General features: G+C 49.5%; 1 protein-coding gene and 1 long non-coding RNA gene across 3 annotated transcripts in view; one reads left to right on the top strand and one right to left on the bottom strand.

Annotated features, from left to right (window-relative positions):
• Positions 1–9120, bottom strand: part of LOC144891571 (uncharacterized) — a 33941-nt gene extending 24821 nt beyond the window's left edge. Inside the window, exon 1 of the long non-coding RNA XR_013623005.1 lies at positions 8903–9120. This is a non-coding gene — a long non-coding RNA (uncharacterized LOC144891571). The remainder of the gene's footprint in view (positions 1–8902) is intronic.
• An 801-nt stretch (positions 9121–9921) lies between these two features.
• POLR3A (RNA polymerase III subunit A) overlaps positions 9922–26624 on the top strand; it is a 76436-nt gene continuing 59733 nt past the window's right edge. Inside the window, exons 1-4 of one of the 2 annotated variants that reach the window (XM_068114239.2) lie at positions 9922–10186; positions 10551–10699; positions 11819–11989; positions 12105–12320. In XM_068114239.2, the coding sequence (XP_067970340.2) occupies positions 10568–10699; positions 11819–11989; positions 12105–12320 (519 nt within the window). In that variant the 5' untranslated portion in view covers positions 9922–10186; positions 10551–10567. Of the gene's footprint in view, positions 10326–10550; positions 10700–11818; positions 11990–12104; positions 12321–26624 lie in introns of both variants that reach the window. The other variant, XM_068114240.2, reaches the window with a different exon arrangement.

A 26624-nucleotide genomic window follows, 5' to 3' on the forward strand; every position in this document is an offset into this window, starting at 1 on the left:
GCACAGCCACCCGAGTCGTGTCCGTCCTGCGGAACCCACCGGCCGACCACAGGTACGAGGCGCTCAAGCATCGCCTCATCGCCACGTTCGGCCTCACAGAGGACGAACGGGCCGACCGTCTCCTGGACATTCCCGAACTCGGCGACACGCGACCATCGGTCCGAATGGACTACATGTTGTCGCTACTGGGGGACAAAGCACCGGATTTTTTTTTATTCCGGGCGCTCTTTCTCCGCCAGCTCCCGGCCCAGGTACGCCTCGCGTTGGCCGGTTCCAAAATAAAGGAACCCCGCGCGCTGGCCGTCGAGGCCGACAAGTTTAGGTGCGGCCGTCGCGGATCCCGGGGCTGATGCTGATGCTGCTGCACACCTCGTGGATCCCGAGGCTGATGCACACCTCGTGGCCGCCGCCACGCCCCGCCCACCACCACCGCGAAAGCCGCGGCCTCCGCCACACCCGCCACAAGCCTGGTGCCATTTCCACGCCAGGTTCGGCCACAAGGCAAAGAAGTGTTGCCCACCGTGCTCGTTTGGCAAGTCGGGAAACGCCTGGGCCGACGCTCGATAGCGGCTTTGAGCGTCGGCCTTTCCGGCAGCCTTCTTTTTATAACGGACACCTTGTCCGGGCGCCGCTTCCTATGCGACATAGGTGCACAGGTGAGCGTTATCCCTGCCTCTACGTCCGACAAGCGAACCGCGGGCCGGGGCCCCGCGTTGCTTGCAGCCAATGGAACACCCATACGCACATTCGGGAAGCGCTGCCTCTCCCTGCGGTTCAGAGGGCAATGCTTGAAGTGGTCGTTCATAACTGCCGGAGTGCCCATGGCATTGTTCGGTGCGGACTTCCTCTGTGCAAACGGGTTGTTGGTGGACGTAAAGCACAGACGTCTCGTCCAGGCCGAAACGTTCAGCTCGCTTGCTTGCGCGCTGAGCAGCTCGTTGAGCGGCTCACTGAGCGGCTCACCGAGCGTCTTGCCAAGCGGCTTGCTGAGCGGTTCGGTCCCGGCGAGGTTGGTTTGTACGCTTCCGGCAGCGGACGAGTTCACCCGCCTCCTCGCCAGTTTCCCGGCCCTCACGCGGCCCACCTTCTCGTCGGTGGCCGTAAAGCACGGTGTGGAACATCACATACCCACCGTCGGGCCACCGGTCTACGCCCGGGCCCGCCGCCTCGAACCGACGAAGCTCGCGGTGGCGAGAGCGGAGTTCGCTACGCTGGAGCGGCTGGGCATCGTACGGTGCTCCAAGAGTGCTTGGGCGTCGCCGCTACACATCATGCCGAAGCCTGGCGGGGGATGGCGGCCGTGCGCAGATTACCGCCGCCTCAACGATGCCACCACCCCCGACCGTTACCCGGTCCCTCACATCCAAGACTTTTCCACCCAGTTGGCGAAAATGTCCTGCTTTTCTAAGGTGGACCTCATACGCGGCTACCACCAGGTCCCCGTCAGGCCGGAGGACATCCCGAAGACGGCCGTCATTACGCCATTCGGCCTCTTCAAGTTCCTTCGGATGCCCTTCGGTTTGAAGAATGCGGCTCAGGCGTTCCAACGTCTGATGGACAGCGTCTTGCGCGACCTGGATTTCGTCTATGTCTACCTGGACGACATCCTCGTCGCAAGCGCGTCCCGTGAAAAGCACCTCCACCATCTCCGCACGCTCTTCGAACGCCTGGGCCAGCATGGCCTGATCGTGAACCCCGCCAAGTGCCGGTTCGGCGTCGCCGAGGTCGACTTTTTGGGGCACCGCGTCACCAGGCACGGGGCCATCCCCTTACCAGCAAAGGTGGAGGCGGTCAAGGGGTTTCCGCGCCCCCGCACGATCAGGGGGCTCCAGGAGTTCCTGGGCATGGTGAACTTTTACCATCGGTTCCTGCCCCGCGTCGCCCAGGTCCTGCGCCCCGTGCACGAGGCCCTCCGGGGGAAGCCGGGCAAGGGTGACGTTGTTTGGACCGAGCAGATGGACGCGGCGTTCGCGGGCGCTAAAGCTCGCCTTGGTTAACGCCACCATGCTCGCGCACCCGGCGCCCGATGCACCAATCGCCCTCACCACCGACGCGTCGGACTACGCGGTGGGCGCGGTGCACGAGCAATGGGTGCGTGGAGCTTGGCAACCGCTGGCGTTTTTCAGCCGGCAGCTTCGCCCGCACGAACGCCGGTACAGTACCTTCGACCGCGAGTTGCTCGGGCTTCACCTGGCGGTCAGGCACTTTCGCCATCTGCTCGAGGGCCGTTCGTTCACGGCCTTCGTCGACGTCAAGCCCCTGGTCTTCGCGATGGCCAAGGTCGCTGAGCCGTGGTCGGCCCGGCAGCAGCGTCACCTCTCGGCCGTGTCCGAGTACACAACGGACATCCGGCACGTCGCGGGGAAGGACAACCCGGTGGCGGATTGCCTTTCCCCGTCCGTCGCCCACGCGGTCCACCTCGGCATCGACTATGCCCGGATGGCGGCGGACCAGACCGCCGACCCCGACGTCCAGGCCTTGCGGACCGCCGTCACGGGCCTCCGCGTCACTGAGGTGCCGTTCGACGGCGCGGGCACGGCCCTCTTGTGCGACGCCTCCCTCGGGCGGCCTCGCCCCATCGTGCCCGCGGGCTGGCAGCGCCGGGTTTTTGACGCCATCCACGGCCTGTCCCACCCGGGCACGAAGGCCTCCCAGAGGCTGGTCGCCGACAAGTTCGTCTGGCATGGCCTCCGGAAGGTCGTCCGCGATTGGACCAGGACGTGCCTCGCGTGCCAGCGCGCGAAGGTGCACCGCCACACCCAGGCCCCGTTGGCCCCGTTTACGGTGCCCGAACGTCGGTTCGACCACGTTCACGTGGACTTGGTGGGACCTCTGGCCCCCTCGCAAGGTTTCACCCACGTCCTCACCATGGTGGACCGCACCACCCGGTGGCCGGAGACCGTGCCTTTGGCGGCGACGATGGCGGCGGACGTCGCGCAGGCGTTCTTCACCACCTGGGTTGCCCGGTTCGGCGCCCCCTCGGACATCTTGTCCGACCGCGGCCCCCAGTTCACCTCAGAGCTCTGGCGGGCGGTCGCGCGGGGGCTCGGTGTCCAGCTGCACCGTACCACGGCCTATCACCCCCAGGCCAACGGGCTGTGCGAGCGTTTCCACCGCTCCTTGAAGGCCGCGCTCCGGGCCACCCTCCGCGACGGCGGCTGGGTCGACAGGCTCCCCTGGGTCCTGCTGGGCCTCCGGACAGCGCCCAAGGATGACCTGCGCGCATCCGCGGCGGAGTTGGTCTTCGGACAACCGCTGTAGGTGCCAGGCGAGTTCCTCCCCGACTCCACGGAACCATGGTCCGCGGCGTAGCAGCGCTCCTCGCTGCAGGAGACCGCCCAGAGGTTCGCCCCGGTGCCGACGGCGCACCACGGGCGCCCGCCAACGCACGTCGCCCCGGAGCTTCGCACGGCGGAGTACATGTTCGTCCGACACGACGCCCACCGGACACCGCTGCGGCCCCCGTACGACGGGCCCTTCCGCGTGCTGGAGACCGGAGCGAAGCACTTCACCCTGGACATCGGCGGTACTCCTGACCGCGTTTCCGTGGACCGCCTCAAACCGGCCCACCTCGACGTGGACCACCCCCCGCCAGTGGCTCAGCCCCCGTGTCGGGGCCGCCTCCCGGCACCGCCCAACCCTGCCGGCACGCCGCCCCCCGGTCCCGCACCCATCCCAGGGGCAGCCGGTGGCATCCCAGCATCCCAGACGCCGCCAGCCACCAGATGGCGCTTCGGCCGGGTCATCCTTCTGCCCCGCAGACTGACCCTTCAGGTGCGCGGGAATTCGGGGGGGGCGCGTGTGGCGGACACGATGGCTCGCTGGCGCGATGACATCATTCCGCGCACCAAGAGGGTTTCGGCCACGCCCGAGGGGTAGGCGTGGCCTCGAGATATACACGGGGCTCACAGCCCCGAGCACGGCAGTGCTATAGTTTGAGCTTTCAAATAAAGACGCTTTTGGTTACGTACGTTGTTGCTTCCCTTATTGGCAAAACAAGTCGTGCGCATAGCACCGCACTTCAACCTAATAAATGTTTTGCTGCATATCCATTACCTAATAAATGTTTTGCTGCATTTCCATTACCCAACGAATGTTTTGCTGTATTTGCATTACCTAATAAATGTTTTGCTGCACATCCATAACCTAATAAATGTTTTGCTGCATTTCCATTACCCAACGAATGTTTTGCTGCATTTCCATTACCCAATGAATGTTTTGCTGCATATCCATTACCTAATATATGTTTTGCTGCATATCCATTACCTAATAAATGTTTTGCTGCATATCCATTACCTAATAAATGTTTTTCTGCATTTCCATTACCCAACGAATGTTTTGCTGCATATCCATTACCTAATAAATGTTTTGCTGCATTTCCATTACCCAACGAATGTTTTGCTGCATTTCCATTACCCAATGAATGTTTTGCTGCATTTCCATTACCCAACGAATGTTTTGCTGCATTTCAATTACCCAACGAATGTTTTGCTGCATGTCCATTACCCAATGAATGTTTTGCTGCATTTCCATTACCCAATGAATGTTTTGCTGCATTTCCATTACCCAACGAATGTTTTGCTGCATTTCAATTACCCAACGAATGTTTTTCTGCATGTCCATTACCTAATAAATGTTTTGCTGCATTTCCATTACGCAATGAATGTTTTGCTGCATATCCATTACCTAATAAATGTTTTGCTGCATATCCATTACCTAATAAATGTTTTGCTGCATATCCATTACCTAATAAATGTTTTGCTGCATTTCCATTACGCAATGAATGTTTTGCTGCATATCCATTACCTAATAAATGTTTTGCTGCATATCCATTACCTAATAAATGTTTTGCTGCATATCCATTACCTAATAAATGTTTTGCTGCATTTCCATTACCCAACGAATGTTTTGCTGCACATCCATTACCCAATGAATGTTTTGCTGCATATCCATTACCTAATAAATGTTTTGCTGAATTTCCATTACCCAACGAAAGTTTTGCTGAATTGCCATTACCCAATGAATGTTTTGCTGCATTACCATTACCTAATAAATGTTTTGCTGCATTTCCATTACCCAATGAATGTTTTGCTGCACATCCATTACCCAACGAATGTTTTGCTGCATTTCCATTACCCAACGAATGTTTTGCTGCACATCCATTACCCAACGAATGTTTTGCTGCACATCCATTACCCAACGAATGTTTTGCTGCACATCCATTACCCAACGAATGTTTTGCTGCACATCCATTACCCAACGAATGTTTTGCTGCACATCCATTACCCAATGAATGTTTTGCGGCACATCCATTACCCAATGAATGTTTTGCTGCATTTCCATTACCCAACGAATGCTTTGCTGCACATCCATTACCCAATGAATGTTTTGCTGCACATCCATTGCCCAATGAATGTTTTGCTGCACACCAATTACACCATGAATGTTTTGCTGCACATCCATTACCCAATGAATGTTTTGCTGCATTTCCATTACCCAACGAATGTTTGACTGCACATCCATTACCCAATGAATGTTTTGCTGCACATCCATTACACAATGAATGTTTTGCTGCACATCCATTACCCAATGAATGTTTTGCTGCATTTCCATTACCCAACGAATGTTTGACTGCACATCCATTACCCAATGAATGTTTTGCTGCACAACCATTACACAATGAATGTTTTGCTGCATTTCCATTACCCAACGAATGTTTTGCTGCACATCCATTACCCAACGAATGTTTTGCTGCACATCCATTGCCCAACGAATGTTTTTCTGCACAGCCATTACCCAATGAATGTTTTGCTGCACATCCATTACCCAATGAATGTTTTGCTGCATTTCCATTACCCAATGAATGTTTTGCTGCACATCCACTACCCAATGAATGTTTTGCTGCACAGCCATTACCCAATGAATGCTTTGCTGCACATCCCTTACCCAATGAATGTTTTGCTGCACATCCATTACCCAATGAATGCGTTGCTGCACATCCATTACCCAATTAATGTTTTGCTGCATTTCCATTCCCTAGTGAATGTTTTGCTGCACATCCATTACCGAATGAATGTTTTTCTGCACATCCCTTACCCAATGAATGTTTTGCTGCACATCCATTACCCAATGAATGTTTTGCTGCATATTCATTACCCAATGAATGTTTTGCTGCACATCCATTACCCAATGAATGTTTTGCTGCACACCCATTACCCAATGAATGTTTTGCTGCACATCCATTGCCCAATGAATTTTTTCTGCACATCCATTACGCAATGAATGTTTTGCTGCACATCCATTACCCAATGAATGTTTTGCTGCATATCCATTACCCAATGAATGTTTTGCTGCACATCCATTACCCAATGAATGTTTTGCTGCACATCCATTACCCAATGAATGTTTTGCTGCACATCCATTACCCAATGAATGTTTTGCGGCACATCCATTGCCCAATGAATTTTTTCTGCACATCCATTACGCAATGAATGTTTTGCTGCACATCCATTACCCAATGAATGTTTTGCTGCATATCCATTACCCAATGAATGTTTTGCTGCACATCCATTACCCAATGAATGTTTTGCTGCACATCCATTACCCAATGAATGTTTTGCTGCACATCCATTACCCAATGAATGTTTTGCGGCACATCCATTACCCAACGAATATTTTGCTGCACATCCATTACCCAACGAATGTTTTGCTGCACATCCATTACCCAACGAATGTTTTGCTGCACATCCATTACCCAACGAATGTTTTTCTGCACATCCATTACCCAATGAATGTTTTGCGGCACATCCATTACCCAATGAATGTTTTGCTGCACATCCATTACCCAATGAATGTTTTGCTGCACAGCCATTGCCCAATGAATGTTTTGCTGCACATCAATTACACAATGAATGTTTTGCTGCACATCCATTACCCAATGAATGTTTTGCTGCATTTCCATTACCCAACGAATGTTTGACTGCACATCCATTACCCAATGAATGTTTTGCTGCACATCCATTACACAATGAATGTTTTGCTGCACATCCATTACCCATTGAATGTTTTGCTGCATTTCCATTACCCAACGAATGTTTGACTGCACATCCATTACCCAATGAATGTTTTGCTGCACATCCATTACACAATGAATGTTTTGCTGCATTTCCATTACCCAACGAATGTTTTGCTGCACATACATTACCCAACGAATGTTTTGCTGCACATCCATTGCCCAACGAATGTTTTTCTGCACAGCCATTACCCAATGAATGTTTTGCTGCACATCCATTACCCAATGAATGTTTTGCTGCATTTCCATTACCCAATGAATGTTTTGCTGCACATCCACTACCCAATGAATGTTTTGCTGCACAGCCATTACCCAATGAATGCTTTGCTGCACATCCCTTACCCAATGAATGTTTTGCTGCACATCCATTACCCAATGAATGCGTTGCTGCACATCCATTACCCAATTAATGTTTTGCTGCATTTCCATTCCCTAGTGAATGTTTTGCTGCACATCCATTACCGAATGAATGTTTTTCTGCACATCCCTTACCCAATGAATGTTTTGCTGCACATCCATTACCCAATGAATGTTTTGCTGCATATCCATTACCCAATGAATGTTTTGCTGCACATCCATTACCCAATGAATGTTTTGCTGCACACCCATTACCCAATGAATGTTTTGCTGCACATCCATTGCCCAATGAATTTTTTCTGCACATCCATTACGCAATGAATGTTTTGCTGCACATCCATTACCCAATGAATGTTTTGCTGCATATCCATTACCCAATGAATGTTTTGCTGCATATCCATAACCCAATGAATGTTTTGCTGCACATCCATTACCCAATGAATGTTTTGCTGCACATCCATTACCCAATGAAAGTTATTGTTCCAACCCAGGTCAAAAATTCCTTAGAAAACCAATAGGCCAGATCCGAAAGGAAATTGGACCAGTAGGATTTACTGGTTTCAATAAGGAAAGTGAAATACTGGACAAGCAGAAAATACCAATAAAAAGCAGTCGGTCAATGGGGACCAGTAGGTGAAGCTGGAACCAGTAGGATACCCATAGGTCAATGTGGCCAGTAATTAAGAGTCCAATCGAATACCAATATATAAATGAACAAGATTGTAAATAATCAATCGACATATGGGAAAATGGCCAGCCCAGACCAGGAATCGAACCCAAGTCTTCTGGTGATCCATACCCATGCTCTATCATCTGAGCTATCTGAGAGGACACATGTCGATTGACAATACCAATGGGTCAATTGGACCAGTTCTAGATTATGGAACCAGTTAATCGACTGCCATAAATGTCCTGCCGTTTTGTAAATAACTTGAACAACATGACCAACTTGTATTCACATAAACAACAAAGACTCTACAGGGAAACCCTGTTATAAAGAACATGGCTACAACTCAATTAAATATGGCTTGTTTATGATGTGTTATTTAATTAAATAAAATAAAATATGTGTTTTGCGTTTGTTTATGACAAAATATAATTGAAGTATTTTGGTTTCTCTATGGGTTTTAGACCAGCTGACTAATGGTTTCTCCAGGACCAGTTGAATTTAAGGTTTCTATGGGTTTCAGACCAGTTACATTTAATGGTTTCTATTGGTTTCAACCGAATCTGGTTCAGTTTCTACTGGAAACTCTACTGGTTCCTGTAGAAACCAATAAAAACCGTGATTTCCAACAGAGACCCATATAAATGGCCTACTCATCTATATTGGTTTCTGTGGGATTTTCGACCTGGGAAGCACTTGGAAACTGTGAAGCATATATACAGTAGGACAAATTATTTTGGGTATGTAAAGCTACAGAACAAGTTATACACTTGGTATACATTATACACAAACCTACAAGTGGTTACCTGGTGTTGTTATTGACAACATTGGTGAGATCATGTTCCTTGTGAAGTTGTCAGATGGTAGATGCATACCCAGCGATTTTGGCCTAAACAACGCAGAACTGAAGGAACTGACCAAACATCAAGACCTCAAGAATGAAGTGAGGATATCCGAAATTTGTACCAGGGATAAATGGAGCAATTGGATTGATGAAGAGGAACCTCATAGGTATCCTACAAATCATCACTGGGAAGTGGGAACATTTATACCACAAACGAACTACGGAGGGGGATACTTCGAGACCTGGGACTGGGAGGCCTCCATTCCACCTTCTGAAACCTGCATGGCTGCATATGATATGGAGATTCCAAGTCCAACCAACGACACACCCGCACACACACAAACACACTTCTCTTGATTGGTTGCTCCGTTTGGCAAGCGGCTTGCAAAGCGGTTGATACGGAACGGCTGACTTAGCAAGCGCTGACAAGCCGCTTGCTCACGGAACAAACCCCTCGTCCGAACAATTCGTGTTTGGGGGTTTTGCGGGTCACAAGATGGCGGCGCAATCATTTGACCATACATCGTTCGCGCCAATGCAGTTAGTATAGAGTTTAGTGGGTTTTATTGAAAATAAATCATTCATTCATTCTACCGAAGAACATTTATGTGGTATCGTTCATTTGCAGAAATGTTCAATGTGTATTGTGTGCAACACGTCCTCTTAATACGCCACCGGATATCATTCCTGGCAGTGAATGTGTCTGTACACAAAGAAATGATAAGTTTCTTAACTTAGAAATAAAGGGAATCAAAAGTACTTTTGATTCCTGAGAGTACGTCGATTTTCCTTCATTGTTGGCGTATTATAATGACGTATGACTCATGTGACCGGTTTCAGCATTCAAAGCGGTGTATGAGCGTTCTCCAAATTCCTATTATTGGGAAAATTATTGAATATTTTATATGATTTAATGACGATAACGATACAAGCTCAGGTAACATACTGCAGGGTTTCTATGGTGAACGAGTATAAACGGATAAATAACAATGGTTTCCGGTGTACTTCCGTGACGCGTCGCATATGAAGTAATGAAACGCGTCGCATACGCGGCACGATATTGTAAAGAAACTCTATTCCATTAAACTTGTTTCTTCACGTTGTTGCTCTTCGGTCCCTTCCGTCGTGGATGAGGCGCAGCCCCCGCAAACCCCCAGCATGACTTGAATTGAACGTGGAAATACATCAAAAGCGTCGTAAAGTGTCGTGAAGACCTGTAAAGTATCGCCATGTGTTATTTGTTGCAGTTGAGTTTCGTGATTTCTGCCATTAACTGAGGGCGGTTTCTTTATCGCTTTCATCGTGTATTATATATTTAGAGAAGCCTCAGTAACGGGCAGGAACAGATGTGACGTCAGTTGTTCATTTTCTCCTCAGACCTCTGTGTAAATGATATCTCCACCGATGGGAGTTGTTTAATGTTTGCACGGATGATTTACTAGTAGTACTAGGCCTATTTGCTGAATTGATTAAATGACCGATTGGCTGATCTGATTGATTTTGTCGGTTAAGGCTGGTTTTCTTCCATGTAGATATTTGTAAACTAACGATCATTGGAAAACGCCCCCTTTTGAGTGGTGGTTTTGTCTTGTTTTTGTTTCTCTCGAAAGGAGCTGAACGGAACATCATGGGGAAAGAACAATTTCGTGAGACAGATGTGGCGAGAAAAATCAGCCATATCTGCTTTGGATTGCAGTCACCTGCGCAGATCCGGCAACAGGCACAGCTGCATGTTGTCAGCAAAAGCCTGTACACACAGGTAGGAGGGTGCATGATCTGTACACACAGGTGGGAGGGTGCATGATCTGTACACACAGGGGGGAGGGTGCATAATCTGTACACACAGGGGGGAGGGTGCATGATCTGTACACACAGGTGGGAGGGTGCATGATCTGTACACACAAGTGGGAGGGTGCATGATCTGTACACACAGGTGGGAGGGTGCATGATCTGTACACACAGGTGGGAAGGTGCATGATCTGTACACACAGGTGGGAGGGTGCATGATCTGTACACACAGGTGGGAGGGTGCATGATCTGTACACACAGGGGGGAGGGTGCATGATCTGTACACACAGGTGGGAGGGTGCATGATCTGTACACAGGTGGGAGGGTGCATGATCTGTACACACAAGTGGGAGGGTGCATGATCTGTACACACAGGTGGGGGGGTGCATGATCTGTACACACAGGTGGGAGGGTGCATGATCTGTACACACAGGTGGGAGGGTGCATGATCTGTACACACAGGTGGGAGGGTGCATGATCTGTACACACAGGTGGGAGGGTGCATGGCCTGTACACACAGGTCGGAGGGTGGGAGGGTGCGTGGCCTGTACACACAGGTTGTATGGTCGGAGGGTGCGTGGCCTGTACACACAGGTCGGAGGGTGGGAGGGTGCGTGGCCTGTACACAGGCAGCATGGTGGGAGGGTGCATCACCTGCACACACAGGTGGGAGATTGCATGGTCTATAAACAGGTGGGAAGGGTATGTGACCTGTACACACAGGTAGGCAGAGGGTGCATGGCCTGTACACACAGGTAGGTGGAGGGTGCATGGCCTGTACACACAGGTACGAGGAGGGTGCATGGTCTGTACACACAGGTAGAAGGGTGTATTGCCTGACTACACAGGTAGGAGGGTGCATGACCTGTACACGCAGGTATAAGAGTGTATGGCCTGTACATGCAGGTGGGAGGGTGCATGGTACAAACGATTGACTAGTCCTGTCTGGTGGTTAACGAGATCTACATGTGAATCATGTTACTATGGTAACCAAGTTTGCTTCACCTTTGACATTGTTCGACGTTTTGTGAGTTTGTTGTTGAAGGCATGGTATTATTTTGTTCATCTTCGTTCTTTTAAAACCTTGCAGGATGCCACACATACGCCAGTGACGTATGGTGTTTTGGATGCACGTCTGGGCACCTGTCAGAAAGATAGGCTTTGTCATACATGTGGCAAAAATCTTGCTGACTGTACAGGCCATTTTGGATATATAGACCTGGCCCTGCCATGTTTTCATATTGGATATTTCAAAGCAATGGTATGTACCTTTATCTGAAACCTGATCATTTACTACCCTTGAAAATACAGTGCGATGCTGCTTTGGTGTGGTACCACGTTTGTTACCCTGTGTTGTTTTTTTGTTTTTTAATTAGATTGGTGTGCTACAAATGATTTGCAAATCTTGCTCCCGTGTGTTACTGAGCGGCGCGGAACGGTCGAGTTTTCTCGATTCTCTGACCCGACCTGGCTTGCCATATCTGGCCAAGCGAGGCTTGAAACGTCGTGTGGCTGAACGCTGCCGCAAGATCTCTCTTTGTCCACACTGTGGTGTACACAATGGCCCAGTGAAGAAGTGTGGCTTGTTGAAGGTTTGGATTGTCGTCCGAGTATGCAAGTGGTAGGATAGCACTTGTCCTCGTATTTCTGCTCTTTATAGTTGTAATAATTATTTATTTATTTTGCTAGGGATTTGTACTCGTCAGAAGGTTCTTTTATATTATATTTTTGGAAAAATGCAACTGCCTCACCTGTATGTGAAACATAAAGGTGAGCCATTTACAGATTGTGTATTGGACTATGTACCAGCTGAACATATCGGGACTGTGCTGAGTTATTTCGGCATTGTCCGTGTTTGTTATGCTAAATGCTGACAAGTTCGTCACTGACTTAACATGAGAATGAGAAACCAATATTTTAAATTTTCAAACAAAAGCAAAGAACAAAAAAACATTTACATTTTTTGCAAGTTTGAGGCAAAAATGGTTACTCGATGTCTGCCCCCAAAATAATGAGGACGTCATGAGCTGTGTGATGGTGAATGTCCATTTTTCGTCGCTTTAAAAACTTTGCCTTTTCTGGGGCTCTGTGCCTTGCGGAGATTACATAACTGTCTTTCAAAACTTCATTGATATCTTCCATCCATTCAAATTTTCATCTCCTTGTTAGACTGACAGGAAGGCCTGGATGTGTGCACGCTCGCCACTGTGCCGTCCAGCCTGGGTTTGAATCTTGTCCCAGAGCTACAAACCTGGTGCTTCACATGCAGAGTGAAGCATCTATGTGTCGTCCCTCGGATGGACAAAAACTGGGCATCTCGTATGTCAGCATTTGGTGGTGGACCTTAAAGATCCCATGGTGTCCTTCGTGAAGAATGGGCAAGATATCACCAGCTCCCTGAACAATTTACAAATTCCTGCCTCTACTGCAGATAGCAAGTCGTCATGGTCTTCTTGGGAGTTCCTTGACACCAGGTTACACTGCTTGGTATTGCGTTCTGGGCCGCAGCTTCTGCACTATATATAAATTGATGAAGTGATCCGCATGGGTATGGGCCTGATCCGGATACTCCAGAATTGAAGTGATTCATCACCATTGAGAGATGGGCCAAAAACGATATATGGCATGATATTTAAAATCCGGCCTATCTGTGGGATACAAAACGTAGACTGTTCAGCCTGTTTGAGGTATGCGCTTTACCGAGTACCATTTTAGTTTTCTTGATAGTTCTGTAGACTTTCTTCCTGTCAGCTTCAAGATTGTGGACCCTGGTTAATATTGTTATGTCTGGGGGTAAAGCAATATCTAGAGCCAGGTAGATCTGAGTAGGTAACATGCTTCGAGATGTCGCGATAAGGAACACTTCCTGTAATAAGTCCATGTTTAGGCGTTTTGTCGGTTAAGGTGTATAATCGTGTATCTACCAGGAGATTCGAGTGTTAAGTAGTTAGGGATTAAAGATAACGCCCCGGTGAGTCCAACCTGGCCATCAAACCTTTGTCCATTATGGCACTGAAAACCACATAAACATTAGTTCGGTCCCGAGCGCAACATTAAATAATTCCTTTCCCTGACAATGACTTCGGAGGAAAACGGACAGGAAACCAGGCCAAAAACACCGCCACAATTGGCCGCCACCATTTACACCTCCAAAAGGCCTGCCCACCTCGCATAGCACGTGCGGTGACCACGGAGTCAGGGGCGGGAGCGGCCGTGGTGCAGAGGGCGTGACCTGGACGAGCCGGCGAGTCGTGGGAGGCTCTGATTGGCAGAGCAGTGCGCCAATGTGACGTCATCGGCCGGAGATATTACCGAGGGCAGGACGCCATTTTCATCAGGACAGTTGAGTTGGACCAGAGAGTCGAGTCGAGTTGAGTGCAGTTCAAAGGAGTTCATGGCTTGCGTTGGTACTCCCGGTGCGATCCCGAGTTTGGAGAGTCCTTCCTGTCCCTGGTCGAGTGGAGAGTTGCAGCTCGAGCAGCTTTAGTCCCGGCCGGCAGCTCGAGTGGAGTTCGCTTGCTTTGTGCAGCCCTGCATTGGACCTTTGGAGCAAGGGAGCTCGTAGTGTGCCGTTGAACCGGCGAGGCCTGGTGGCGCTCGGAGAGGGCCGCGGGGCCGTGTTACACTGAAGACGACTAGAGCCAGATAAGCCCGAGCTCCGCGTTTACACTTTACATGACGAGACGTGTTATTTTCGTATTCATCTCCCTCGTATTGTGCTTGATATCTGTTGTGTGTGGGATCCCAATTTAGGCTTCTTATTAGAGTTATTACCGGCGCGTGCTTTTTCCCTGTCTTTACTTTTCATTAATAAATCCTTGCATTATTTTTGTACATATATCTGAACGCAGTTTCCTGGGTGTTTGATTTTAATAGGTAAGGCTGCAGAGCTCTCGCTGTGTCCCGCCATTCCGCGCGTTTAAGTGCTTGATTGGAATCCGCTATTGAGTTTTCGCCTCGGGAGTTTAAAGCCTCGTAATCGGCCTCCGCAACTTTGATGTTAATCGCAGTTGCGTGACAATATATAAATGTAAATGAAACGGAGAACCAAATGTCATTGATTGTGCTGTAAGTGTTGAACCACCCAAAGGAAATGCAAATGGTACTACATTTGTAGAGTGCAGGAATGACAATTTTCACCATGGATGATCTTGTTCCAAGCACAAAACACATTCTTCTGATATAATCACTTTATTTGGGCAGTGTATAGGCAACAGACTTCCCAAAATAATTCAGCCTCAATCTTTCCCAAAATAAAATAAAAATAACCCGGGTTACGGAATGAAGCAAAAACGAGTGTACTGCTTATGTGCATATATAATACATCTTTTTTATATAGTTTGGATAATTTCAATTGCACTGCCCCATGGATTGACGCTAGAGGCCTGAAGCCTGGGGCCTATATGTGCTGACGCTTTCACAGAACCCATGAAACCTATTGGCTCCAAACTTTCGAAATTTTATTTTTCCTTTTAACCGTCGCCTCGGTTGTTTTGCACTGAATGACAAATGTATCGAGAGGACGTGGCGATTGTGAATATAACAATTCCGAAGATTTCAAATTGTTTGGAGATCTTTTTAAATCCCTTCCCAGACTCGTAGGCATCTATAACCTTCTTTCTGAAGGCCTCAGAGAGCTCTTTTCATCTAGGCATGGTGACACCGCACACTTCAACAACAAAGAGCAAACCAAACTAAATGTCTGAGGTTTAAATAAGACAGGTTCCTCCAAGATCCTCTCTAACGATGTTCTAATCATTTTCACCTGAGCTGGTGCACCTGATTCTAATTTTAGGTATTTGAAGTAGTGATAAATGTCGGGGTGTACTTACTTTTTCCACATTTATGTTTATTTAAATTATACAATGTACTACAAAATGTAAATGTTTCATGATATTTGTTATACTTATATTATATCACCTTTATCTATCAATATTGTTGAAATGAAGATCAAATAGCTGTATGTTGAAATATGTTGAAAAAGTCAAAACTTTACATGGGGTGTACTTACTTTTTCACGTGACTATATATATATATTGTTGCGGATCTCAACATCTGCCCCTTTTCCCCTTAAGAAGGGGGGATTAATCCCCTTGTCTGTGACTGACCGACGTGAGTCCTGAAGCTGCTCAGCTCCCTCCAGGGAGGCAGGTGAGCAACCTCGTTCGAGACCGCGGACAAGATGTTAATTGCCGAGCGGATTAGCAGCCGCGGCTCGAACCATTAGCATTCACTAGACCCGATCCTATTCGTTGGCCAAATCGTGCCACAGGTATTCAATGGGGAAATCACAAACGATCGGACGTGAGGAAACCAGAAGGTAAGGAAGAACAAATATAATTTATTACTAATATTTACAAGTCAAAAGAAACCAAGGAGGAGGAAAAATACGAAAATAAAGACAGAAGGAGTGAGACACAGTGCAATACTAGCTTACCTATACAAGCTTACTTATACCCCAGACAACATAAAGGACGGACGACAATCAGACTTACACGGAGAATGATGATAGGAATGAATGGCAGGAGGTGGATGGCTAGACGGACGAGGAGGTAGGATCACAAGGCGGGAAGATGCGGGTGGTTGGTATGATCGCGCGGCTCGAGGTGAGCAGCCGCCGACCCTCAATTGTATCCGCACGGCGGCGTTCTTCACGGCCGCAACTGCCGTCAACGCTCAAAGCTGCCGTGGTCAAAAGCTGCGGTGGTTCAGCTCTGGTTGGTTCAAAGCTGCGGTGGACTCCGGTGGAATGCTGACTCATTTGCTGGTGCTCACTCAACTCTCCTCTTTGACGCGTCTCCTGGTGGAGGCTGATCCAATGGGTTTTATAACCCCACCCTCTTGAGCCATACCCACTCATCCTTGGTTGGTCGGCAAGGGCTTTCCTGGCTCCACCCTCTGATGAAGAGGGGCGGGCCACGCCTTTCTTCTCTGAGCCGACCACGCCGTAATGGCGGCAATGCAGTTGGCAATAGAGGCTTTGAGGGAATTGAAAGGGGATCTATCTTATTTCAATTCGGTGCAATGCAGAGTCAACTACTGGGAAACGCAGCCTTAAACTAATACACATAATAAGGAAATAACTATTTAGAAGGGTATATGGTGGCCTACGTGCATGTATATGGACTAACTAAGAGGATGACCTTTGACCTTTACACTACGGAGGTATTTACAAGGAATCATTACACTACTTAGAGGGTGATATTTACAACAAAAAAACACAGGATTCTCAAATCCGCAACACTGCACCCTCATCCTCTAGGCACGTCCCGGGCCTATAAAACTTTAACTTAGTGTGACACGTAGGTGTAGTTCCCTCTACAATTAACCTGACCCTGAGTGTGACAGTTTTAAAACACAAATAAATGTCCCTCTGCTGCATTGCACCCTACCTAACAGATTCACGCCCACAGGATAACCGAATTGCGAATGGTTCTCAAACTAAACATGTACGGTGGGGAGCATTATTTACAAGTGACGCTGATTGTATTTACAAAACGCAACCCAGCACCTGCGATTGTTCTTTTGGGGAGGGGGGGGGGGGGGAACAGCCTGCGCTGCATCGACGCACCAGCACCAACAAAGAGCACCATAAAGCCCCAAAAACGCACCAGTCAGTGCACAGTCACCATAGTTCAAAAAAAATAAACAAACCCCCTGCTGGTGGTCTTTCTCTTCGGCTCCCTCTGCTGGCCGTTGTTCTTCCAGATGTTGTCAACTTCTTCTTCTTGGTTGCGGCCTATTTGGTGGATAATAAAACTGAAAAAATGCACAAAACGTGTCCGTTTTTTATTTATGGCCCACAGGGGCCGACTATGAGTGGTTCACCTGTGTGGCATAGGTGCCACGTCACCGAGGTCTGCAAGCAAGATCTTGGGCCATCGTGGCCGGTCCCAGCAGAGGGGCCATGCCCCAACCCGTGGGGTCCATGAGTGGTGCCCAGCCACAGACATGTGGTCCATAAGTGGTGCATCGATGCAGGCAGCTGGTTGCGGGGGTTCGGGCACACAATGGCGGACTCCCGCACGCTCCCCTCAGTGCCCAGAGACCACGATCCATGGGTCGGGGAAGGAAGACAGAGAGGGCAGGTTAGCGAGGGGTAAGGGCGCAAGGGTACACATCAAACAAGGCAATGCAGAGTGAGGTGCATGTGGAGACTGAGCGGAGAAAAGCTCGTCCCTACCGTACGTCACCCCCCCTGTTACCTACTCTACCATTGCCCTTACCCCATATTTACAAAAACCTACACATTTACAAATTCGTCGCTACCGTCACGTCTTGCCCATATTTCCCCTAATACCAAATTCGTCACAATCCCATTGTCTAAATTTGCCATCACCAATTCATCATCAATCCTCATAAGGAGGGAGAGATGGAACAACAACACAATGTCACACCCACGTCATGATGCGTCTCACATTCCAAACATCTGCACAAAAATAACAAAAACATGGCTTGGTGTGGAGTTGCGTCACCTCAGGTGAGTGGATGTAGATGGTGCAAGGGGATTCTTAATCCTAACGACTTCCTAAATGACATTAACACACTTTACACTACCCGGGGTCTTTCCCTGCCAATCCATTGGCCATCTTACACTCTATGCGGTTTTAAGAACCAAATTCCCATTGACCAAACTGTGGTGCTTCATCAATTTGGGGTCTCACTCCCCCGATTCAACTCCCTGTGCATTTGCACAATTTCAGGACTGGGTCGTGTGGCTCTCCCAGCAGGTCTACCCACCTGCACACCTCCACCACTGAAGTTGCCTCCGAGCTTACCTGCTCCTTACCCTAACCTATCTACCTGGGGAAGGCCCTCTGGCGCTCTCCCCACTCGGTGCCCTCTCTGGCACTGGGCTACCCGGGTCCGTCCTCCGGATCCTCGGGCCCCATCCACAACAACTCTACCGGTTCCCAGAGCCCACCTGCGGCCTCACCTGGCCGACATCCTAACAGTGGCGGAGTGCCCATTTAACTACACACACTAACAGGCTACACGCCCAGCCATTTCCACGTCACTAATGCACCCATCCAAACGCCATTCTTCCACATGCACCACAGATGCCAATATCCAACCACAATTTACCTACTCCCTCTACCTAACTCTTAAACTACCCTCCCCGGGTATTCGTGATAGGGGTCCACTTTTCCCCCATTCACAACTTCGCACCATCCACTCCACTCCACAGTTTCCACCATTCTCCCTCCACACCATCCATTCCATACTCCATGTATTACATACTCCATGTATTCCACACAACCATTCTCCATACACCTGTATTTGCACACCTGTGCAATCACACCTGGTGCCTCCTGCACCCTCCTTCCTCCAGGACCATTTGCTCAACACAACGCTCAATCACTATTACTCACTCATACACTGCTCCATACACCTGTTCACTTGCACACCTGTGCAATCACACCTGGTGCCACCTGCACCCTCCTTCCTCCCAGGCTTCTTCAATCATTCAATACAATGCACAACCACAATTGTTCCTCATACACTGCTCCATACACTTCCACGCTCAATACAACTCACAATCACATCACTCTTTTCACAATACACTTCCGATTACACTTTCAATTCTCAAACACACGGCATCATCTGATCTACCTGGTTTCCTTCTAACTTGGTGCTCCCTGTCTTCCCTTTAAACTAAGCACATCCCACGTCATTATCATCCATTCTAACCTCTCTATGTCCCTGACTACCTCTCCAAGGTCGCTACTTACCTCTACCGTTACCTATGGTCATCTCTAGGTCCCTATACATTTTTCCTAACCCTCCCGGGCTAGTTTTCACTGCCAAACCCCATAAAACTATAGCTCATGTGCCCCGTGGTGAGGGATGGCAGAGTTGCCATCCCACCACATCGGGCATCCTCTACTATCAATTTGGCCCATCCAATTCCAACCAATCAAAAATTTGCCAATCACTGCCCATCATTCTACCAATCATTTGCCAATCATCAAATTTTGCTTTTAAAATTCACTACTGCCATCACCCTCACACGTCTACTCACTTGAGCCTCTCGGTGCGTCAATTCATTCTCAAAGCCCGGCTTCGCAAAGCCGAGCTATGAATGCGGGTGGTTCGTTGCCGGCGGTTGGGTCCGTCTGGCATTTGGTGCAGGGAAGGAGGTTCTCTCGGGCCGAGATCCCAAGGTCCACCTCGGCGCGGAGCCGTCCGGTCTCCCGCCCGATGGCCCGATCTCGCCCTGCCGGAACGCCTCAACCACAAGGGGTCGCCGTGCCGACCCTTCCTACCGGGCCGCCCGCTCCGCTTGGCGGAGCACGGACGCGACCATGCAGAGCGAGGCCCGGCGTGGATCCCGCACGGCGGTTCTTTCGAAACCGCCGTGGTTACGATCCCCGCTGGTTCCCGCTGCACACAAAGCCCGGCACGAACCGAGGGCTCGCTTCGGCTACAAGTCGATCTAACCGCTATCCCGTTTAGCGTCGATGCTTCACTTGCATGCTCACACCCCGCGTTCCGTTCCTTGCTCACACATCCATCTGTCTCCATACTCTCCGTCATTGCACCTTCTCTTACACACCCCCCAGGTACACTCATAGACTTCATCACACACCTGACCACCGCACACCTTGGCACACACTCGTCATTCGTACACCTCACCAACACACCTCTTCGTGCCCACTCCTCGGTCACATCCTCTGTGACAACCACGGGTGTGCACTCACCTGCACACCCAATCATGTGCTTCACTACCAACTCAAGTGTGCATTCACACACGCGCTCGACCATTCCAGGTGTGCCTCCTTCCATTCCAGGTGTACATTCTCTCTCACCTGCCACAACCAACTCATGCTCCGTGTCACTCTCACTACTCTCACCACCACACTCGGTCGCGCATTCACCCTTACTCTCGACAGCGCACTCTGTAATCATGCACCCGTCTGTTACACCCCTTTCTCGTGCATCCTCTTGTGCACACTCTCCCGTTACGTCCTCCGTAACACTCACCACAGGTGTGCACTCTTTCGTTGCATCCCCTGTAACACTCCCCATCACGCGCTTCCATGTGCCCCCCGCACCTGCGCCACGACCAACTCGCTCTCGACAGCACACTCACTCCTCGGCGCGCACTTTTTCCTCACACACCCCATCGTCGGACATCCTCGCACTCCTCCTCTTTCCATACACTCCGGACCAGTCATACACCTCACCATTGGTCCCTCACGAGCACCCGGGTCTAAACCATACCCAAGCTCACTGAATCTCCCCTCACACCATATACATTTCTGAGTATATCACCACTCACCTTGGCACCTCGTCTTCACTCCTCCTCTGCCACCTGCAAACTCTTTATTTGGTTCATAAGCACATCATCACGATTTGAGCACAGACCTTGCACCAATTCCATCACCTCCTCCTTTATCTCTCTCTTCGTTTCCCTCCGTCTCTTCTTAATTTCACTCACCCCCTCTTCCACTTCCTCTAACTTTTGCTTCACCTCTTTCATTTCCCGGTGCGCCCCCTCAATTTCGTCCTCTAATGCCACCTTGGTCGTTTCTATGTGCGTCCTTACTTCCCGTTCTTTCGTCTCCATTGCTTCTGTTACCTCGTCCAACCTCTTTGTCAACCCCTCTTGTCCCATCTGACATTCCCTCTTTGTCGCTATAAGTTCCTTTTTTATTTCTTTCTGTGTCGCCTTTAACCCCCCGATTACCGCCGTGTTCTTTTCCACTTGCTCCACTAATTCCTTTTGTCCCACCGTCAGCTGCTCTACTCCCCTCGTCAGATCCTCTATTCCCCCCTGTAACCTAGCCGTACTATTTCTCACCTCCGTCTCCATACGCTCCTCACCTCGCCTTACCTCCTCGCGTACCCCCGCGACCTCCTCGCCCACACCTCGTCTGATCTCCTCCCCCATTTCTCCCATCTCTTTGGTAGATGCTGCCCTCATCTGTTCCAAATCATTCCTCTGGGCATCCAATTTAGTTTCCAACCCGATTTTCACCTCCTCTATCTGATCTCCCATCTGTTTAATTTCCCGAGCGGATTGCTCCCCTATTTCCCTCAATTTGCCTTCCATAGTGTTTTCTAACCCCCCTAACCCATTCTTCACCCCTTCCATCTGGTTCTCCTGGGCAGCCATTCTATTTTCCAACCCCGTTAACTCCTCCTTCATTTCCACCATTTGATTACCCATTTCCTCCAGTTGTCCCCCTAATTGACCTTCTAGCCCTTCCAACCTGTTGTCTAACCCTTCAAATTTATTGTCTAACCCCTCAAATTTATTGTCTAAACCCTCATATTTATTGTCTAAACCCTCAAATTTAGCTTCTAGCCCCCTGATTTGATTTCCCAATTGCTTACTGGTGCCCCTTGCTTCGTCCCTCATTGCTCCCATCATTCTGCTTTCCATTTTCTCCAATTGTTCTCCCATCCTGTCCATACTGTCGTTCTTTTTCTGTATTTCCGCCATGAATTGGGCCATGAAGACTTGCATTTGGACCACCCCCATTGGCGCAGCGGGCGTGGCTGCCGCAACCACGTGCGAGCCGCCATTTTGTGCACCTCCCACCTCATGCGAGGCGCTGCCATCGTGTGCCTGAAGCCTCCGCTACCACATCCTCATTGCTCTCCTCCTCCATTATTACTCCCACCTCCTCCCTGGGGTCCTGGGTTGGTTCTAACCCCTCTTCTAACTCCCCTCCCGGCACCCAATCGCCTTGACTATCCGTGGCACGATTTTTAAAATTTGGATGTTTTAAATAAAATTTTGGGCCACTCGTAATTTGAGTGCGCTAAGCGCACTTCAGGTCCGAATCCCACTCCTGACACCAATTGTTGCGGATCTCAACGTCGGCCCCTTTTCCCCTTAAGAAGGGGGGATTAATCCCCTTGTCTGTGACTGACCGACGTGAGTCCTGAAGCTGCTCAGCTCCCTCCAGGGAGGCAGTGTGAGCAACCTCGTTCGAGACCGCGGACAAGATGTTAATTGCCGAGCGGATTAGCAGCCGTGGCTCGAACCATTAGCATTCACTAGACCCGATCCTATTCGTTGGCCAAATCGTGCCACAGGTATTCAATGGGGAAATCACAAAGACGATCGGACATGAGGAAACCAGAAGGTAAGGAAGAGCAAATATAATTTATTACTAATATTTACAAGTCAAAAGAAACCAAGGAGGAGGAAAAATACGAAAATAAAGACAGAAGGAGTGAGAGACAGTGCAATACTAGCTTACCTATACAAGCTTACTTATACCCCAGACAACATAAAGGACGGACGACAATCAGACTTACACGGGGAATGATGATAGGAATGAATGGCAGGAGGTGGATGGCTGGACGGACGAGGAGGTGGGATCACAAGGCGGGAAGGATGCGGGTGGTTGGTATGATCGCACGGCTCGAGGTGAGCAGCCGCCGACCCTCCTCAATTGTATCCGCACGGCGGCGTTCTTCGCGGCCGCAACTGCCGTCAACGCTCAAAGCTGCCGTGGTCAAAAGCTGCGGTGGTTCAGCTCCGGTTGGTTCAAAGCTGCGGTGGACTCCGGTGGAATGCTCACTCATTTGCTGCTGCTCACTCAACTCTCCTCTTTGACGCATCTCCTGGTGGGGGCTGATCCGATGGCTTTTATAACCCCACCCCCTTGAGCCATACCCACTCATCCTTGGTTGGTCGGCAAGGGCTTTCCTGGCTCCACCCTCTGACGAGGGGCGGGCCATGCCTTTCTTCTCCGAGCCGACCACGCCGTAATGGCGGCAATGCAGTTGGCAATAGAGGCTTTGAGGGAATTGAAAGGGGATCTATCTTATTTCAATTCGGTGCAATGCAGAGTCAACTACTGGGAAACACAGCCTTAAACTAATACACATAATAAGGAAATAACTATTTAGAAGGGTATATGGTGGCCTACGTGCATGTATATGGACTAACTATGAGGACGACCTTTGACCTTTACACGACGGAGGTATTTACAAGGTATTACACTACTTAGAGGGTGATATTTACAACAACAAAAAACACAGGATTCTCAAAGCCGCAACAATGTATATATATATATATATATGTAGGGAGCTGTAATGCCCCTCCCCCTTTGTATATCCTTGCTGCTTTACCAATTACCAAGTATAACCAATTATATGTTTTGTTTTGACTTGCTACTGTACTCTTTCATGATACTGAGTTCTTTCTACTGCATTGAGGATGTGTAATATCCTAATAAGGAGTTCTCTGCCTTTGTGCTCTGGCCTGCGTGGGCGCAATCTCTAGTTCCCCTTTCCAGGCCTTGGAGGAAACTCTTATCTCTCTATGCCTTTTTCCTGTTTTTGCCATTATCTTGCAAGTTGACAGTTTTACGAGTGACCACTCCCCTTTGTACTTTCCCAAGCCAGCTGCTATACAGAAAGTTGTAAACATGTTGTCACATAATGCTGACCATCTCCTTATCAGAAGCTAACCCATGACTGGCCTTGGATGAACTTCCTTTAATTAACTGAACAACAGGATGGGACTATGGTGGGGGACCCAATGAGCCCATTCTGTCTCTATGTCTTGTGAGCTAACTCCACCCCTGACTTTCCTTTATATAAAGCAATGATAATTGAATTATTTCAGAGCATCTTGTTGTACTGTTGGTCATTCCTTGTGAGTTTCAATGCAACTTTGCTGTCCTCAAGCTTGAGTACTCGAGTTCCAATAAATATATCCGTTGCTCCTTTCTTCTGAGTCTTTGAGTCCCAAGTCCTAAGTCCTCGTTCTCGGCAACTGGTGGCAGCGGTGGGATCAGTCTGGGCAGTCCGGGACGCGGTCCCAGGCAAGGGAGTGGTGAGAGACCAGCTGGCAATTGATCCGGGTCAGGTGAGCTGTGGTTTTCTTTTGTTTTTTCCTTTTTAGCCCGGGGGTCAGTCCAAATTGTAACCCACTCTCTCTTGCTCGGTCGCCGTACGTTCCGTTCCCTGCTCATACCTGTTCCACGAACCTAAATTTAATTACGGACCGCTTGGGTCCTGGAGCAACTGATTGTTTATGGACTCGTTAGGGTAACGTTACGTAAGGAGAAGTGCCCCACGTTGGGCGCCTGAGGTTAAGGGGTAATAGATCTCTGGGTTGTGAGGGTAAGGATAAGGGCGGCGTCCCGATCCGAGGCCTACCCGGGAGACGTTGGGATTTTAAGTAAGATCAGAACTATTATACGGGCGTAGGACGCCAGGAAAGTGCAGTAAGGGTAGGATAGACGGCTGTGTAGGCGGGCGAGCCTCTCAGGAGAGTAGGTAGCGCGGCCGTACCACGCGAGGCGGGCGAACCTCACGAGTACAAGACTGCGAGCCTCTCAGAGTTAGGTAGACGGCTGTAAACGCGAGGCGGGCGAACCTCACGAGTACAAGGCTACGTCGGTAAACTAAATTTTCCTAGGATGGGTAACAGTATGGGTAATAAGACAGTAAAGGCAGGTGAACCGCTTAGACATACCCCAGCATTTTTTATGTTTAAGAGGTATGGCTATGCTGCTGTGAGACCAGGGAAGTCATGGGTTGCATTGACGAAGGATTTAGGAGAACCGTGGCCCGAAGGAGGGTCTTTTGCGCTGGAAAAATTGGACGTGTTGTATGAGACATTAGAAAAGTTCGAACAGGCCACGAAACACTTTCCGCCTGACTATTGGAAAGTCTTTGGCTGGTGGAAGGAAGAAGCGATGAAGCGACACGCAAAGTCGAAACAGGCCAGCTTGGCCGGTGAGGTAACAAAACTCAAGGGTCTGAGGAAACAGGCGAATAAAGAGCAGGATGAAGCGCTTAAGGAAATAGAGAGGCAGGCCAACGCGCGACTGATGCCGCTCGTTGAAAAACCAGACCCCGCGAGAGGGGAGGCAGTGACCAATCTACCCTCCCCAGCCCCAGTCCTAAGCTCTGTCCCAGGGTTTCAGGCACCACCTATCCTTTCTGCGCCCCCGCTACCACCTCCCTATAACCCCGCTACCATCGCGCCCCAGATACCCCAGAACCACCCGAGCCAGGGAAGGCCGTTTGCACAACTCGGGGCTAACGGAATAGATGACGGGACCGACATCGCAGGGTTCCCGCCACCGATAGGACCGGATGGGTTATACCCCTCACTGGTAGGTTGTAAGGGGAAAAGGACCTCACAAACTACCCCATCGGAATGTCAGGAAATAGAGGAAAAGAAAACATTGTGCCCTGTACAAGTTATCGGGGTTGACGCAGCAGGTCATGGGGTTCGGGAAAGAGTACCATGGAAAGAATCCTCTTTAACTGTAATGCGGGAAAGGATTCAACATTTGCTTATTGAGGATCCGCGGCAGATAGTGCCGACCATGTCGAATTGGTTTATGGCTGGCGAGTGCGACTATAGAGACATAACTCATATGGGAGTATCCGTGCTCCCACCCAAAGTATGGGAAAGGGCTAGACAAAGAGCACACTGGCCGCACGACGACCCAAGGGCGGTGGGTGCAATCCCCCGGATAACACTAGTACAATGGGACGCACTGAAGCTCCGGCTGCTGGGTGCCATCGAGCATGCGCTGTTGCCAGCAGGAGGTCCGGATTGGGGAAAAATTGGGGCCATAAAACAAAAGGCAGGAGAACCAATTGGAGAGTACCGAGAAAGGTTGGAAAAGGCCATTGCGCGCTGGGGAGGACTGGGTCCGATGCAGCTGGGAGGGCTACCCCAACCATTGGTAAATCAATATCTAATCGAGGGGCTTCGGCCGGTGTTAAAGAAACAGGTACAGACCGTCCTCTTCGGCTGGAAGGGAATGACAACCAACGAATTATGCGACAAACTGGAACAATGCCCGGGCTCCTCCCTAGAGGAGAAGAAGGATATTAAGGAGGAAATATTGCAAATGTTTGTCCAAGAGAAACGGGCTCAATTTAATCAGAATAAAAAGGGGGATCAG

The sequence above is a fragment of the Myxine glutinosa genome, chromosome 4 (genome assembly GCF_964187855.1).
Source record: "Myxine glutinosa chromosome 4, kmMyxGlut1.1, whole genome shotgun sequence".
NCBI classification, from domain to species: domain Eukaryota; kingdom Metazoa; phylum Chordata; class Myxini; order Myxiniformes; family Myxinidae; genus Myxine; species Myxine glutinosa.